Source organism: Schizosaccharomyces cryophilus (genome assembly GCF_000004155.1).
Source record: "Schizosaccharomyces cryophilus OY26 unplaced genomic scaffold supercont4.6, whole genome shotgun sequence".
NCBI classification, from domain to species: Eukaryota; Fungi; Ascomycota; class Schizosaccharomycetes; order Schizosaccharomycetales; family Schizosaccharomycetaceae; genus Schizosaccharomyces; species Schizosaccharomyces cryophilus.
The window spans coordinates 975,945-990,470 of NW_013185629.1; the positions used below are offsets into that span (position 1 = coordinate 975,945).

General features: G+C 39.0%; 7 protein-coding genes across 9 annotated transcripts in view; 5 read left to right on the forward strand and 2 right to left on the reverse strand.

Moving 5' to 3' along the window:
• Nucleotides 1-61: 61 nt before the first annotated feature.
• On the reverse strand, nucleotides 62-2,211 carry SPOG_01300 (vacuolar protein Vac8). The gene is made up of 6 exons (XM_013169571.1): nucleotides 2,145-2,211; nucleotides 2,018-2,100; nucleotides 1,850-1,970; nucleotides 1,429-1,788; nucleotides 453-1,346; nucleotides 62-410 (listed from the first exon to the last, which is right to left on the reverse strand). Exons 1-6 carry the CDS (start codon nucleotides 2,170-2,172, stop codon nucleotides 244-246), a joined length of 1,653 nt encoding a protein of 550 aa, XP_013025025.1. The 5' UTR covers nucleotides 2,173-2,211; the 3' UTR covers nucleotides 62-243.
• A 167-nt stretch (nucleotides 2,212-2,378) lies between these two features.
• Nucleotides 2,379-4,963, forward strand: SPOG_01301 (L-pipecolate oxidase). Its single transcript, XM_013169572.1, has one exon. It carries the CDS (start codon nucleotides 2,804-2,806, stop codon nucleotides 4,052-4,054), a length of 1,251 nt encoding a protein of 416 aa, XP_013025026.1. The 5' UTR covers nucleotides 2,379-2,803; the 3' UTR covers nucleotides 4,055-4,963.
• On the forward strand, nucleotides 4,889-7,558 carry SPOG_01302 (tip elongation aberrant protein Tea4). The gene has a single exon (XM_013169573.1). It carries the CDS (start codon nucleotides 5,150-5,152, stop codon nucleotides 7,397-7,399), a length of 2,250 nt encoding a protein of 749 aa, XP_013025027.1. The 5' UTR covers nucleotides 4,889-5,149; the 3' UTR covers nucleotides 7,400-7,558.
• Nucleotides 7,559-7,661: 103 nt separating this feature from the next.
• On the forward strand, nucleotides 7,662-10,378 carry SPOG_01303 (fusion GTPase). Its single transcript, XM_013169574.1, has one exon. It carries the CDS (start codon nucleotides 7,740-7,742, stop codon nucleotides 10,032-10,034), a length of 2,295 nt encoding a protein of 764 aa, XP_013025028.1. The 5' UTR covers nucleotides 7,662-7,739; the 3' UTR covers nucleotides 10,035-10,378.
• Nucleotides 10,304-12,541, forward strand: SPOG_01304 (arrestin Aly1). The gene has a single exon (XM_013169575.1). The coding sequence runs from the start codon at nucleotides 10,804-10,806 to the stop codon at nucleotides 12,298-12,300; it is 1,497 nt and encodes a 498-aa protein (XP_013025029.1). The 5' UTR covers nucleotides 10,304-10,803; the 3' UTR covers nucleotides 12,301-12,541.
• A 107-nt stretch (nucleotides 12,542-12,648) lies between these two features.
• On the reverse strand, nucleotides 12,649-13,444 carry SPOG_01305 (neddylation protein Dcn1; the record flags this gene model as incomplete). The annotated part of the gene is made up of 2 exons (XM_013169576.1): nucleotides 12,649-12,655; nucleotides 12,693-13,444. The coding sequence occupies 2 exons, from the start codon at nucleotides 13,442-13,444 to the stop codon at nucleotides 12,649-12,651; spliced, it is 759 nt and encodes a 252-aa protein (XP_013025030.1).
• The window catches only part of SPOG_01306 (60S ribosomal protein K5), a gene marked incomplete at its 3' end in the record, with an annotated part of 1,910 nt that continues 703 nt past the window's right edge, over nucleotides 13,320-14,526 (forward strand). Inside the window, exon 1 of one of the 3 annotated variants that reach the window (XM_013169578.1) lies at nucleotides 13,320-14,480. In XM_013169578.1, the coding sequence (XP_013025032.1) occupies nucleotides 13,914-14,480 (567 nt within the window). In that variant the 5' untranslated portion in view covers nucleotides 13,320-13,913. The remainder of the gene's footprint in view (nucleotides 14,481-14,526) is intronic. The other 2 variants (XM_013169577.1, XM_013169579.1) reach the window with 2 other exon arrangements.

Below are 14,526 nucleotides of genomic sequence, written 5' to 3' on the forward strand. Positions count from 1 at the left end.
ATATGCACGTAAAAGAAAAAAAACATATATATATATACAACCATTACTTGATCTTGAATAATTGGATAAGAAGTTAACAATAATTTCATTAGTAAAATAGAATCAAATCATTAGGTTCTAGTTAGTATCTAATATTTAATATTTGAAAAAAGACGGTTATTAAAAAATTAACAGATGAATGACGAGATAAAGAATGTTGATGAAAAATACATATAGAAGTATGTATGTTGCCTGTAAGAGCGATTAAGCATCAGCGTCTTGCTCTATTAGATGCAGTGCTCGACCCGACAGTAAAATGACATCTCCTTCACCGTCTTCATATTCTCCATTATTCACGTCTCGGGAAACTATATCATTCAAGAGTTCTATGATATCGTCGCTTGATTGAATGAATGCAGTTAATCGAGGAACTAATTGAGTTAGAAATAAAAAAAAGGGAAAATAAAACATACCTCCAGCCTCCAGTAATTGCACAATCGTCCAAGCGGCGATATGAGCAAAGGTAGAGTCTTCACTACTCAAAAATCGAACAAGGTAACCGTGAATTCCACCCGCTGGAGAATCCCAACACTCAATAAACTGGCCATAGTCATCAACATTTGAAGAAAGGTTACCTAGAGCAGCAGCAGAATTTCCTTGAACTTCAATTGACATAGAATCTGTCAAAGGGATAAGGACATTACATATACCGTAATTTAACAAATACGATTTAAATTCATCGCTAAGAGCCAACACGGCAAGACAAGCAGTCATTTCGCTTTGGACGCTGACTGGAGCATCTAATATTAAGTCACGAAGCTTTTGAATAGCATTGGCTTCAATAATAGCACGTTTGTTTCGTTCTGAGCTAGCTGCTAAATTGCGTAGGGTGGACACGGCATGACATTGGATTTCTTCATTTTCGGTACAAGAGAGCAAGTCCACTAAAGGGCGAAGAAAACCAACATCTATGATAGGGGATTCGTTGAGGGGATGGATAGATATATTTCGAACGCATGCCACAGATGCAAGGATTAAAGGAAGATAAGAAGAACGGAGTAAACGTAGTAAAGAGGGCAAGGCATTGCTTTGGACAATTTCAATTTGGTAGCGCTCATCAGAAGCAAGATTACGCAAAGCTAAAGCAGCCTGGCATTGAACTTTTGGACTAGCAGTATCCATGAGTTGGATAAGAGAGCGGACCAACTTGGGTTCGCTTTGAGCAAGTTTTTTACGGTGAATGGCATCTACAGCGATATTGCTGATGGAAGTTGTACAATAATATTGAACATCGGCGTCTAGGCTGGGAAGTAAGGAAACGAGAACAGGTATGGTTCCAGCGTTGACGAGTTGTTGACGATTTTCATCTAGGATATTAAGTTAGCTACAAGCAGGTTTACAAAGATGATATAAGAATCAGAAGCAAAGGGGTGTATGAGGAAGACTTACAAGAGTGGGTCATGTTAAGCAATGCACCAGTGGCATTTCTCTGCACACGTATATCCTTGCTCTTCGCAAGTCGAGTTAGAGGTCCAAGGGCGCCAGAATGAGCAATTTTTGATTTGTTTTCGTCTAACGTAGCCAAGTTGGTGATGCATCCCACTGCATTACACTGAACCTCGACATGGGGAGACATCATTTGGCGAATTAAGAGATCCAAGCCGTTTAGTTTAACCACAAGGGCCTTATTCTCGGCATTTACAGCCAAATTGCCTAAAGCAACACTTGCAGCTCGTTGGATCTCGGCGTCAGGACTTTGTAATAAAAACAAAACGGGTTCAATGGTTTCACGATCCACTTCACGAACATCTATACATGTGAGTCGTTTATTCAAGCAATCACAAAAGCGATTTAATCGCATGCTAAATACCTTTCTCGGTAATTTCTGCAAAAGCCAGCGCTGCTGATCGCTGAAGATCAATGTTGTCAGAGTACGCAAGAATTGTTAGCGCCCTTAATGGTTCTTCGCTATAGAAATTCACTTCATTTCTCTACACCAATTCGTTAATCAATCTCTTCATCCAAATCTCTCCCTTACGTCTTCCAAGAAATTTAACAAATCTGCTACAGCTTCTCTTTCTCGATCTGCCAGTAAAGGCTCGTACTGTTCATCTTTAGATTCTTGTCCCTTGTTAGCATCATATATATATATATTGCCCTCATACTGTTGCAACAAGATAAGCAATTGCCCATCTGACTTTGTTTATTTTGGTGTTTTGTGTTTGGGAGAAGTTAAGTACGTGGTGTTTGGATGGTAACGCATGAAGCCCAAGTTTGTTAGGTTTCGTAAATTAAGTTCCGCTACCTTGTTTCCCTCTATATCGTTTTAAGAAATTCGAGTGTAACCCAACGCTGTTATAAACAAAACACCATGAAACAACTGTAGCGAAGTCATCTTTCAGGTATAGTAGTAGCAGCATCATTAGAAAGCAATCAATAGCGGAGTCGGCGCATTCAATTGAAAGCAATGAGACTGTAGAACATTTTGTACTTTGTTTCATACTTATTGATACCAATTGGAAGACATTAATGTTTTTGTTACGTTTTTTTTCATATATACGGTAGTTTCTTTTCTAACTAGACTCTGTTTTTTGCAACGTAGCTTTATGTAAAACAAGTGCTTAAAAGGAATAAGGTACGTCCATACGATTGTTATCTATCTTATCTTGAAATTATATCCTTGGCATTTACTCGTTTTTTCTTTCGCCTCTTGTCTTTTTTGTTATACGAAAGGTTCGTACTTTTTATTTTTCCATTTGTTTGTTTCAGCAAGAAAAAACTTCAAAGTAAATTACGGTTTGAATATAGTTTTACCATAGACCTCATGGATGTTCTTATTATCGGCGCTGGTGTCTTTGGTCTTTCGACAGCTTTAGAGTTGACCAAACGTGGAGGCTACAACATTACCATTTTGGATCGCGCTGTTCCACCAGTTGTAGATGGCTCCTCTGTGGATGCAAACAGAATTATCCGTCCTGACTATGCAGATATGACCTACTGCGTTATGGGTATGGAGGCGATGAAAGGCTGGCGCAATCATCCTCTCTTTAAAAATCATTTTTATCCCTCTGGAATTCTTCTCCTTGGTCCGAATGACTCAATGTATCGAGATGCTAGTTTCAATAACCTGTCCGCAATGGGCACGCCTTGTACGAAAATCCATACTACTGAGGATATCCGCAGTTTGTATCCTACCTGGCACAATAAATTGAGAAACCATCAAAAAGGGTATGTAAATCAATTATCCGGTTGGGCTGATGCGGAACAAACCGTAAAGTCTGTCACAAATTACCTCGTTCAACAAGGCGTCACCTTTGTCTGCGGTCCCCATGGGACCGTGCAAGAACTATTGACCCAAGGTGACACGGTTGTTGGCGTCAAAACATTGGCCGACGAGAAGAAGGTTGCTGACTTGATTGTTCTTGCAACTGGAGCATGGACGGCGTCCCTTCTTCCGAAGCAGCAAACACGACTGTTGGCAGTAGGTCAACCCGTCGGTTATGTTCAACTGACTGAGGAAGAACGAGTCAGGTACCAAAATTACCCTGTTCTATTAGATTTCGAAACAGGGTTTTACAGCTTTCCGCCAACTCGAGATGGCCTTTTAAAGTTCGCTAGGCATGGTTTCGGGTTCACGAGAACAGTAGATTTAAAGAAAGACAAGAAAGAATCCGTTCCCCCTTTCGTTCCTGTGTCGTCTGTCACTCTCCCAAAAGAGGCTGAAGATGAACTTCGCAATTGCGTATGCTCTGTATACGGAAAGCAAATAAGTCAAAGACCTTTTTCGAGGACAAGAATATGCTATTACACGGATACAGCAGATGCCGATTTTGTTTTCGACTTTCACTCCAAATATAAAAACCTGTTTGTGTGTACTGGGGGTTCAGGACATGGCTTCAAATTTTTCCCTGTTTTGGGAAAATACAGTGTTGGCTGTATGTTACGAGAATTAAATGAGAAATATTTGAATAAATGGGCTTGGGAAAAACCAAGCCTTAAAGAATTTACGCTAGACGGAAGTCGGGTGGGACCTTTGGCGTATGAATATGATCCTGAAATGTATTGCATTGCTTAAAACAGCAAGTTGTTTGAACAGCATCAATTTCAGTAAGCTAGAAATGTTGGTATACTCATATGAATGCAAGTCTAAGAGTTTGAAAAGGTTCGATCTTGCTTTATTTATTTCTATGAGAATTAGCTGGCAACACTTTAAAATGCAATGTATCAGCTTAAGTGTTTTTTTTTTTTTGCAAGTTACAACTTCGTTCGATATTCTTAATTACAACAAAAGCGAATTGCTATTTTATTTCATGAAATGCACCTATGCTAACTTGGAATTTGTTGAAAGCGGTTTCTTACTAAGATGATACTGATCGATCGATCTTCTATGGACAAATTCATATGAAGATAAAAATATTATGGAAGTTATAAATATTAAAGGATCGTTCGGTTTGTCCACTGGTATGCAACCAATGGAGAGGTCATCGATCTGAATAATACCTCTTCCTAAGGCTCCATGGCAACATGGTAGTAAACAAATAGAGGACCCCATCAATAATAATAATTAAAAATAATAATAACAATTAAACTTCGGACTGGAGCACCGGCTAGTTTGAGAAAAGGATGGCAAATCTTGTGTTTGTTTACTTTGCTCGTTCAATATGTGCCATCAACACTTTATCTCAGAAATGGGTCCCAATAAGAACCTCGATTCTTCGAGTAAATTTTTTTACTCTTGATTAATTCATTTCCGTTTTGGTTTTATCCAATTCCCACTACCTCTCAGAAAGTATCATACAATCTATTTCACTAAGACAATATTTCTAGCGTAATACGCAAATCAGTGCTGATCTCGGCCTAATCATTTTCATATGTTCAGACCTACGTGTCTTTAGCACGCGACTTACTGGGTAATAGAAATTACGATTTCGCCCGTCTTAATACTTTTGGGATGAAAATAGCAAGGAGGGAAATTCTTAAGAAAAATTGTTTTCAAATTAAAAATCATAAAAATTCGGTCTCTGTGTGTTAAAAACATAAGTTGATAAACGTGCCTTGATACTCATTTCCTTTATTTTTGTTCGGCTAGAAACTCCTTAAAAAGCATTTTAAAACCCAAGTCTTCTTCTTGCTGCCGATTGGCATTTTGTGATATAACTCTCCTATCATCATGGTAGAAGTTCCAACAGCTCCTTCGTCCGATAGCCTTCATATAATTGAGCAACAGGTTGAAAACCATGAAGAAATGCCTTCGAATCTGCCTAATGTTTCAGGGTCCTCCGTTGACCAAGATCTCGCTGGAATACAATATGACGATGAAAACGAAATTGGGGGCGCTTCTTATCCGTCGTCAACGAATCAAGAGCCTCTATTTAATTCCTCAATGAACTATGATCTGGACGAGGACTACGACGAATTATTCGAGTTAGAGAACCTAAACTCGGATGAGGATGATGAGTTAATCGATGAAGAAGAAGCGTTGACTCTGTATGAAGCTGAATTAAGCTCGTCTCCCTCTATTAGTGAAGAAATAATCGATATAAATTTTGTTTATGCTATTCGTCGTTTTGAAGCTACTGTGGAAGGACAAGTTACTGCTGAAAAAGGCGATATGATGATGCTTTTGGATGATTCGAACAGTTACTGGTGGCTTGTAAAAATATGCAGAAACTCTGATATTGGCTATTTACCCGCAGAATATATAGAAACACCTAGTGAGCGTTTAGCACGCCAAAACAAATACAAAAATTCCGATACTTCTAGTTCCGGAAATGCTCTTCCTGCTCCGTCTTTGGCCTCATCTACAAGCAAAAGCGATGATGTAGCTAGAGTCCGTGTGAAGCGGGTCGCTTTTAATTGCCCCATAAAGCCTACTACGGATCCTGACATGGATGACATTTCGTCAGAGAATGACTATGAAGCCATGGTAAATCGTGCAATGGCAGAAAATGGGTTGGAAATTGAGTTTTCCACGAGTAATGATACTTCTTCGGATGATGAGTCAATAAATGGTGGAGATGCTATTGATGATGATGATGAAAATAATACTGCTCTTACTGAAGTTCAACAAACTTCCACTCATTCCTCCCTTCCGCCTACTGATGTTGTTAATTCCGATTCAGAAAGAGACTTTCAGGATGCAGTTTCTTCCGACTACAAGGAACATGATAATAATGACGGGAGTGAAACAGAAGATCAGGAAGATGACGAGCAATTGTTTCACAATCATGGCATGATTGCTCCTACTCCAAAATTTCCGGATAAAGCGTCATCTCCTTTAAAACGAGCATTGTCCACTGGCGCTCTAAAAATAATTTCACCGGTGTCTTTAGATCCCGATTCTGATCGGCCTCTTTCGTGCCCTGCTCCAACCTTAAGTGAAGAAAGTCATTCACTGCAGCGGGAAATGATTGATTTACAAGACCACCTATCTAAAAGTCCTAATTCTTCTGCTAGCTCTGGATCTAAACTGGCCGATAGGAAATCTCAGCCAAATTCAAATAAAAATCACTCTGACGAAAAACGAATACCCTCGTCATTGATTTCCCACAATGATCAGTTTATTCCTCAAGCCATCCGACATTCAGTTTCTTTGGAGTTAGCTACAAAAAAGGAAGGTGAAGTGCAACCTCTTTATTCCTCTTCTGCGCCGGCGTCTCCGACAATTCAGGATGCTAATGATGATTCCAATTTGATCCAAAAAAGTATTTTCAATGACCAAAATCAACTTTTGTTTTCTAAATTTTCAAGTCTCCCCCCTATTTCTGTAAACGATAGTAGTATTGAAGAATCATCAGAGACAATTACTTCGCCCTTCAGGATTAAGCGCAAAGCCTTACCAGAAGAAAGTTTTGGCCAGATTATCATTAATAATGAAGATGATGATCATGATGAATCAAAAGAAAACAATGCATCTGGCGAGGACTCTATGTTTAGCTTGTATCAGTCATCCCTCGTATCCGAATCTGAAAAGAACGACGAGAATTTCACTCCAGACTTAATAAGTGGAAGTGGAGAGCCCAGTACGCCAGGATCCCATGATTTTGATACGTACCAAGATAAATCCTTTAATGTAGCGTCTTCGGATAGCCCGTCTACCTATGTTTCTCCTCCCACATCATTTTCAGAAGACATCTTTCCGAAACAAGAATCCTTCCCTTCTAAAGTACCCGATGCTGCCCAACGCTCATTTTCTCAGCGTCATAAGGATTTGAATCGGAGACTTAAATCTTTTATAGCTGATCCGGATTCTGTTAGCGACTTGTATTGGACCGTTAAGTCTGCTGGTGTAAGAGCATCTCCAAGATCGTCATACCCATTTAATGAAGATACTGCTCGTTTGCAACTAGAAGAAACGTATGCTAATGTTTTAAGGAGTTTGTCCGATGAATTGGCTTCGGCGATGAAACCCAGCAGCTAATTCTATGCATGAGAACATAAACCTCTGCCCATTACTGTTCAGAGCTGTACTTAGTTTTTTGGTTGACCATCTGTTATAATAGTAGTATTAGTGTACAATTTATTTATTTCGTTGTGTTTATCGTTGTTAATACTCTCTAATACAATGATTTCTTTTTTCATCTTCATGAGAACAATACTTACTAACCAAGATATAATTAGAATACCGAAGGCTAATATTATATAAGCCTATAGAAAAGTAAAAGAATTCCACTAGTAAACAACAAGTCACGAGTGCCTTTAATTATATGTCTAATTGGTAAAAAAAAAACTGAGTATATAGACGTTTATATTGTTATTTAATGTCGGAAAAGACTTCCCAGAACACCAATAAACATTCTGCCTCGTCGGTATCAGAAGATGTCAAATTAAGCAAACAGAAAGATTTGAACGGGATAAGCATCCAAAGGTACAAAGATGAAACGAATCGTCAGCAATTCGAGTACAATCAGAACAAAAATGTTTTGTTGCGTTCAATTTACGTGTTACAGGATCTCCTAAGCGAGTTGAATGAATACGTGAGCATGCAGAATTGCATATTCCACAGCGTTTGGAGGTCCTCTGAGCAAGCAAAATCAACATTTTCTAATGAAATATTCGAGGTCGAGCTTCCGAAGATGAGTATTTTAACCCTTGACTTGGCTTTGCATGCTAAATCTGAGGCTGATGAAATAATCATCGGCAGGCTTGGTTCAGAAGCGCATGAATCCTTATTGAAGGTGTATTTTGAAAGAGTTAATAAGCACCTTTTTTCCCTGTTTTCAAGAGTGGAAGATACATCGTCGAAAGTTTTAATAACGGGAGACCTAAATGCTGGTAAATCTACTCTTTGTAATGCACTTGTTCATCGCGATATTCTCCCAGAAGACCAGCAGCCATGCACAGAAGTATTTTGCGAAGTTTTAGATGCAGAATTCAATGATAAGAAGGATTGCGTTCACGCTGTGCCACATGGTAAAACGTATTCATTTACGGACCCTTCTACTTATGTGGTGTTTCCTATTGAAGATTTGAAAAGACTTGTTTATGAGACTGAACACTGGTCGATGCTGAAGGTTTACATAGATGATGGACGGCCAGCTTATGAAAGTTTGCTACATAATGGGATCACGGACATTGCCCTTATTGATGCTCCAGGTTTGAATACTGATTCGATGAAAACTACATCGGTATTTGCTTGCCAAGAAGAAATCGATGTTGTTGTGTTTGTCGTAAATGCAGAGAATCACTTTACTCTTTCAGCAACAGAGTTTTTAAAAAATGCTTCTACTGAAAAGTCACATATATTCATTATTATCAACAAATTTGACAATATTAGAGACAAAGAAAGATGCAAACGTCTTATTTTGGATCAAATTCAAAGTCTCTCACCGGAAACATATGCTGATGCTAAAGATTTAGTTCATTTTGTAAGCTGCCGAATCGCTGCGGATGCAAGCCAAAAGGATAATCCAATTTACTCATCATTCTTTCAAATGGAGAATGCCTTACGAACCTTTATTTTAGAAAATCGTTCCAAGTCAAAATTGGCTCCCGTTCGAAAGTACCTAGTCGGATTGCTTTCGGATTTAACGGGTATTTGCGATTACAATATAAAATGTATGGATAGAGATTTGGGTTTCCTACATAGCAAAATTTCAGATCTATCACCGAAGTTTCGAACATCAAAGCATCAAGAATCGCAAGTTTATCAGAAAGCCGAAGCTCTAGTGGAGTCTACTGTGCAGTCCGTAATGCAGCATGCACATATTCAGCTTGAAACGGCAATTGAAAACCTCAATTCATTCTCTAGTGTGAAATATTCTGGATTCTTGTTTGCCTATAATTATGGCGTTTCTGTCAGAAACGCTATGCAACAATACCTTGAGGAAATGCTTTTGGAATCGGAAGAGTTTGCTAGAGCGAGAACCAGTGAAACCGTTCAACATATTCAAGAAAATATGAAGGAGAACTTTTCAGATGCCTTGATCCCTGTTTTCCGCTCTCACCAAATGTTTGTACGTCGACATCAATTACAGTTACGAAAGCATTTCCGCTTTGAGTTAGGGATCTTGGACTTTATAGATCTGGACCTTACAGAACGACTTGGAACTTGGAGTGCATCTGTGAGTACGATACTTTTAGTATTGGGCAAAACGACTCCATCGTTCACTGTTCTTACAAGTTTGGTAGAAAAGTTTGGTCTTTCATTCTTCGATTTTTTTAAAACCAGAACCTTGCAAAATTTGTTAATTCCAGTCCTAGGGTTGACTGGAATTGCCGTTCTGGGTTATGTGATTTACGATATTCCTCGGGCGTTACCTTTGAAAATATCGGAGAAAATCAAAAGTTCTTTAAGAGAAACAGAATTCTCACATAATACGAGTTTATGGATAGGTACCGAAAGTCGAAAAGTTTTGAATGTTCCATTGAATGATCTTCGCAAAATGTTTCAACATCGATGGGATGAGCAAAAGGAAACTATTGCAAGCACTGAAAATGAGCTAAAAATATGCCAAAAGGCCCATAAATTTTTCTCAGAGATGAACAAACGCTTACAGCAAGTCCAAAGAAAGACCTTAACTGTCCAATTGGAAGGTTGTGAGATGAAATACTAATGATAAGAAAACATATGCGAATATTATAACTGCACTATCTACCAAAGCTTTAATTATGCTAATACTTCTAATACGAACTAATCAACCCCAAATCTCAAACACGAGCTCCATAAGATAGCTTATTACTTATCGAGAAGTAATTGATTTTTTTGTTTTATATTATATTCAAAGTTCTTTATGTTGAGTAATATACAGGCAAATCATTCCTTCCTTGACAAAACTGTTTTTGCTTTGAACGTATGAAAGAGGCAAATTCAGTTGAAAAGCACCGAAACCGAATGAAACGAATGACATAAAGTTTGCTATATAAGTTCTAAAGTAAAGTAGGTTCCTGTTTAGTAAGTTTCATAAAGCTACCTATTTTTAGACTACTTACCATAGACCACGTATAAACCTGGATACTGCAAACTACACTACATACCGATTTTTGAGGAAATACACCAATTTTCCGGACTATTGATAAAATATTGGAATAGAAAATAGTACTTGATTTCAATTCTGTACTGGAAGTGTCATATAACAACGTTTTTATATACGAAGAAAACAACTGTAGATTATAAAAACATACCAGAAGGTCTTTTTCGTCCGTGGCTTATTTTATTCAATTACTTTTTATCACATTGTTAATTAAACGGTTTACAGTGAAAGTTCTCACATACGTTTTTTCTTTTGAAGTTTGTCATTAAATTCTGGCAGGTGCTTGTTGGCTTCGCTTTTCAATTTACAGAGTTGTTTAACGTTTGTACTTTTATTTTTAGTTTATATATTTATGTACTTGCCTCTATTAAGGAGTCATCATCACGACAACGTTTTCCCATATGTTACAAACACTGCTGGGGTCGATCCTATCATTCGACTAAATGACCGCCCCGTTCAGCCGGACCCAAGTAAACACATTTATCAAGAGAAGAAGCTTTCTCGATGCACAAACTTGACTTACCCTGCTCGAGAATGGATTTTGCTTTCTTCATGTTCTAGCCTGCGGGTTGCATTAGCGCTTGCAGAACCCGTTTTGTATTTGCCTGGAACCACTTCAAATGAAATTGAAAGTGAAAAATCAGCAGTTTTACGCGGATCTCTCTGTTTGCACGTATTGAAGCCAGTTAAGCTTCGTAAGGTGCAGCTTACTCTTCGAGGGAAAGCTAGGACTGAATGGCCTGAAGGAATTCCTCCTAAGTTATTTGAGACGTATGAGGAACATAGTCTCCTATCGCACTCTTGGTTATTTTTTCACACTGACAACCCAGGAAATAATACGAGTCATGGGGCCGTGTGGTCTAAGATTATCCCTCCTTATACAGATGAGCATCATTATCCCCGGACACCTGAGTGTTTCTATCCAGGCGAATACGTATACCATTTTGAGTTACCCATTTCTTGCTCCTTTCCTGAATCTATACACATGGATATGGGGAGTGTAAATTATTACTTAGAGTCCCTTGTCGATCGCTGTAGTACTTTTTCTGGAAAAAAGACTGGCCGGGTGAGTTTAGAACTTATTCGGAGTCCCTGTAGTTCTAGTATCGCTGCTGTTGAACCTATTCTCGTTTCGAAAAATTGGGAAGATCGCCTCAAATATGAAATTCAATTGGGAGAGAAATGTCTCATTATGGGACAGTTGATACCTATCCAATTTAAATTTACTCCTCTTAGTGCCATACGGATTCATAAAATTCGTCTGTTTTTGACGGAACGAAGATACTATTATTGCCGACAACAGACTATTCGTCGTAAAGAGAAAACTAGACAGTTGCTGTTGTACGAACGATCGGCTCCTCGTGATGAGTGCTTGCTTTCTCAATGGAAGTCGTTGGGAGGGAATACCTATGAGATGCTGGATCAATTGCGGATTCCGGGTTGTCATGATATGTCTGCTAATATTGTGCATTTTGATACCACTTACCGAAATATTCGAGTCACACATACTTTACGGACCGTGCTCCGTTTTTCTTGCAATGATTCTCCGGAATTAATGGGTGATGCAAAATTTTTGGAAATTTGTATTGATTCCCCCGTTCAATTGCTATCTTGTCGTTGCTCACAAGACTCTACGATACTACCTGCCTATTGTGCTCGTGTGCCATCTAGTGAGGTACTATGTGCATATGAAGGCACGCCAATTTATAATCCTGCCTCTTTCTTAGTTGACAACCGCCCGGAATTTGTCGATACATCTTCTCCATCTCTGGATGAATGGCCGTCTGTTTCTTTTCAGGTGCCCCCGCCCAAGTATGATGATATATTTGAGGATGGTTTAACGGAATAATGACTCGAGCACATATGTGTTCGATGCTGTATATAAAAAAGGTTTAATGGAGGAATTTCGTTGTACTTTTTTTCTAACTTTCTTTGACGGACCATATCCTTGTATGTATATAATCTGCTTTTATTAGTTTACTCTTAAGTATATTTCCTTAAGTTGAGATATCATATATCAATTATTTATAATTTATAATTTAATACCTACTTTTTTGATTAATCATAATAAATATTAATTTATGTTATCTAGAAAAAAAGGCTATGGAAAAGGAGTAAAACAGAGAGAGGATGATGCATTGCAATTTATTTTAGTTGGAATAGAGTCCACGGAATATTTATGCACACTGAAAGGGACTTATAAACTATTTCACCAAGAAAAAAACAATTCATTCATGTTACTACTCGGAAAGATTCAGAACCTGTTTTCGATAGTAAACAACAAATTCGTCTATAAGAGTTGGCCAAGCACCTTCAAAATCATAATCTGAGCAATCCGGAGACACTTTTGTATAAAGTGAGAAATCCCATAATTCGTTCCAAGTGTCTTTGGGCAAAGCTCGATCCATGATGGGTGAATTTTGCAAGAAATCGACCCAATGATCAAGCAAAGGGAAAAAGTCTTTCAAGAGGACTTGCAAAAGCTCAATAGCAATTCCAGTACTGAGGTTCTTTTTTCCTTTATCGCAGGCAAGAGGATATGAGTAAATGTAGACGGCTTTTTGGAGCGCACGATCCGATTTCCAGAGAGATTTCTTTTGGTCGACAGCATTTTTTAGGTCGGACAGGTTGGAAATAGAGAGGGTAGAACATCCTTGAACAAATTTTTCCCGTATAAATTCACCCATATTGGGAGACTGAAGCAAATAAGAAATCAACAACGTCTCTGGGTCTTCAAACGAAACACCTAAAGTCTCAAACAACTTGGCAGATCCATCAAAATCAATTAAATCGGCATCCTCGGAAGATTTAAACTGGTCAAATAGCCCGTGGATGCTTTTCTCGGCCTCAGCTTTGGATTCCTTTTCAGCCCACTGAAGGCAAGCAAGATCTATGTCAAAGTCATACTGTTTTAACCAACTGAGTGCAGTTTTTGATGAGGTATTTGTTAATTTGCAGAATTCTCTAGTAAGACCGCGGGTATCTGGCTTCATTTCGAGATTAAACCGAAAACGCAAACCCTGTAAGGTAGAATGAAGAGAGACAAAAATTCGATTTTACACTACAAAACAAAAAAGAGAGCAATCTTTTTGTTAACAAAGCTGCGAATGAAATTGTCAGGTTACCAAAGTTGATCTTTGTGAACGTAAGTGATGAAACCGACCTTTGTCCGATGTCCACTCCAGGCAGAAGAATATACGAAACGAAGGCACAGCTCTTTGATGAGAATAAGAAATAAATTAAGAATAAAAACGCAATCTGAACCGTTTTCGTATCCTTTCTTGGTAAAAGTTAGTTTTGTTTACCTTTTTCATCGCTAATTATCCTTGCACCTCTCTAAATACTCTTAGACCCTACCCTAATGAAAGCTCAACAGTCACGGTTTGAAAACAGCACAACACAACTTTTTGCTAGTACGCAGAAGTCGGGTTTCTCTTAAACACCACAAAAAACAACAACAAAATGGGACGTGTTATTAGAGCACAAAGAAAGAGCGGAGGTATCTTCCAAGCTCACACTCGTCTTCGTAAGGGTGCTGCTCAGCTTCGTACTTTGGACTTTGCTGAGCGTCACGGCTACATTCGTGGTGTTGTCCAAAAAATCATTCACGACCCTGGTCGTGGTGCTCCTTTGGCTAGAGTTGCTTTCCGCAACCCTTACCACTACCGTACTGATGTCGAGACCTTCGTTGCTACTGAAGGTATGTACACTGGTCAATTCATCTACTGTGGTAAGAACGCTGCTTTAACCGTTGGTAACGTTTTGCCCGTCGGTGAGATGCCTGAAGGTACCATTGCCTCCAACGTCGAAGAAAAGTCTGGTGACCGTGGTGCTTTGGGTCGTTCCTCTGGTAACTATGTCATCATTGTTGGCCACGACGTTGACACTGGCAAGACCCGTGTCAAGTTGCCCTCTGGTTCTAAGAAGGTTGTCCCTTCTGCCGCTCGTGGTGTCGTCGGTATCATTGCCGGTGGTGGTCGTGTCGACAAGCCCTTGCTTAAGGCCGGTCGTGCTTATCACAAGTACAAGGTCAAGCGCAACTGCTGGCCCAAGACTCGTGGTGTTGCTATGAACC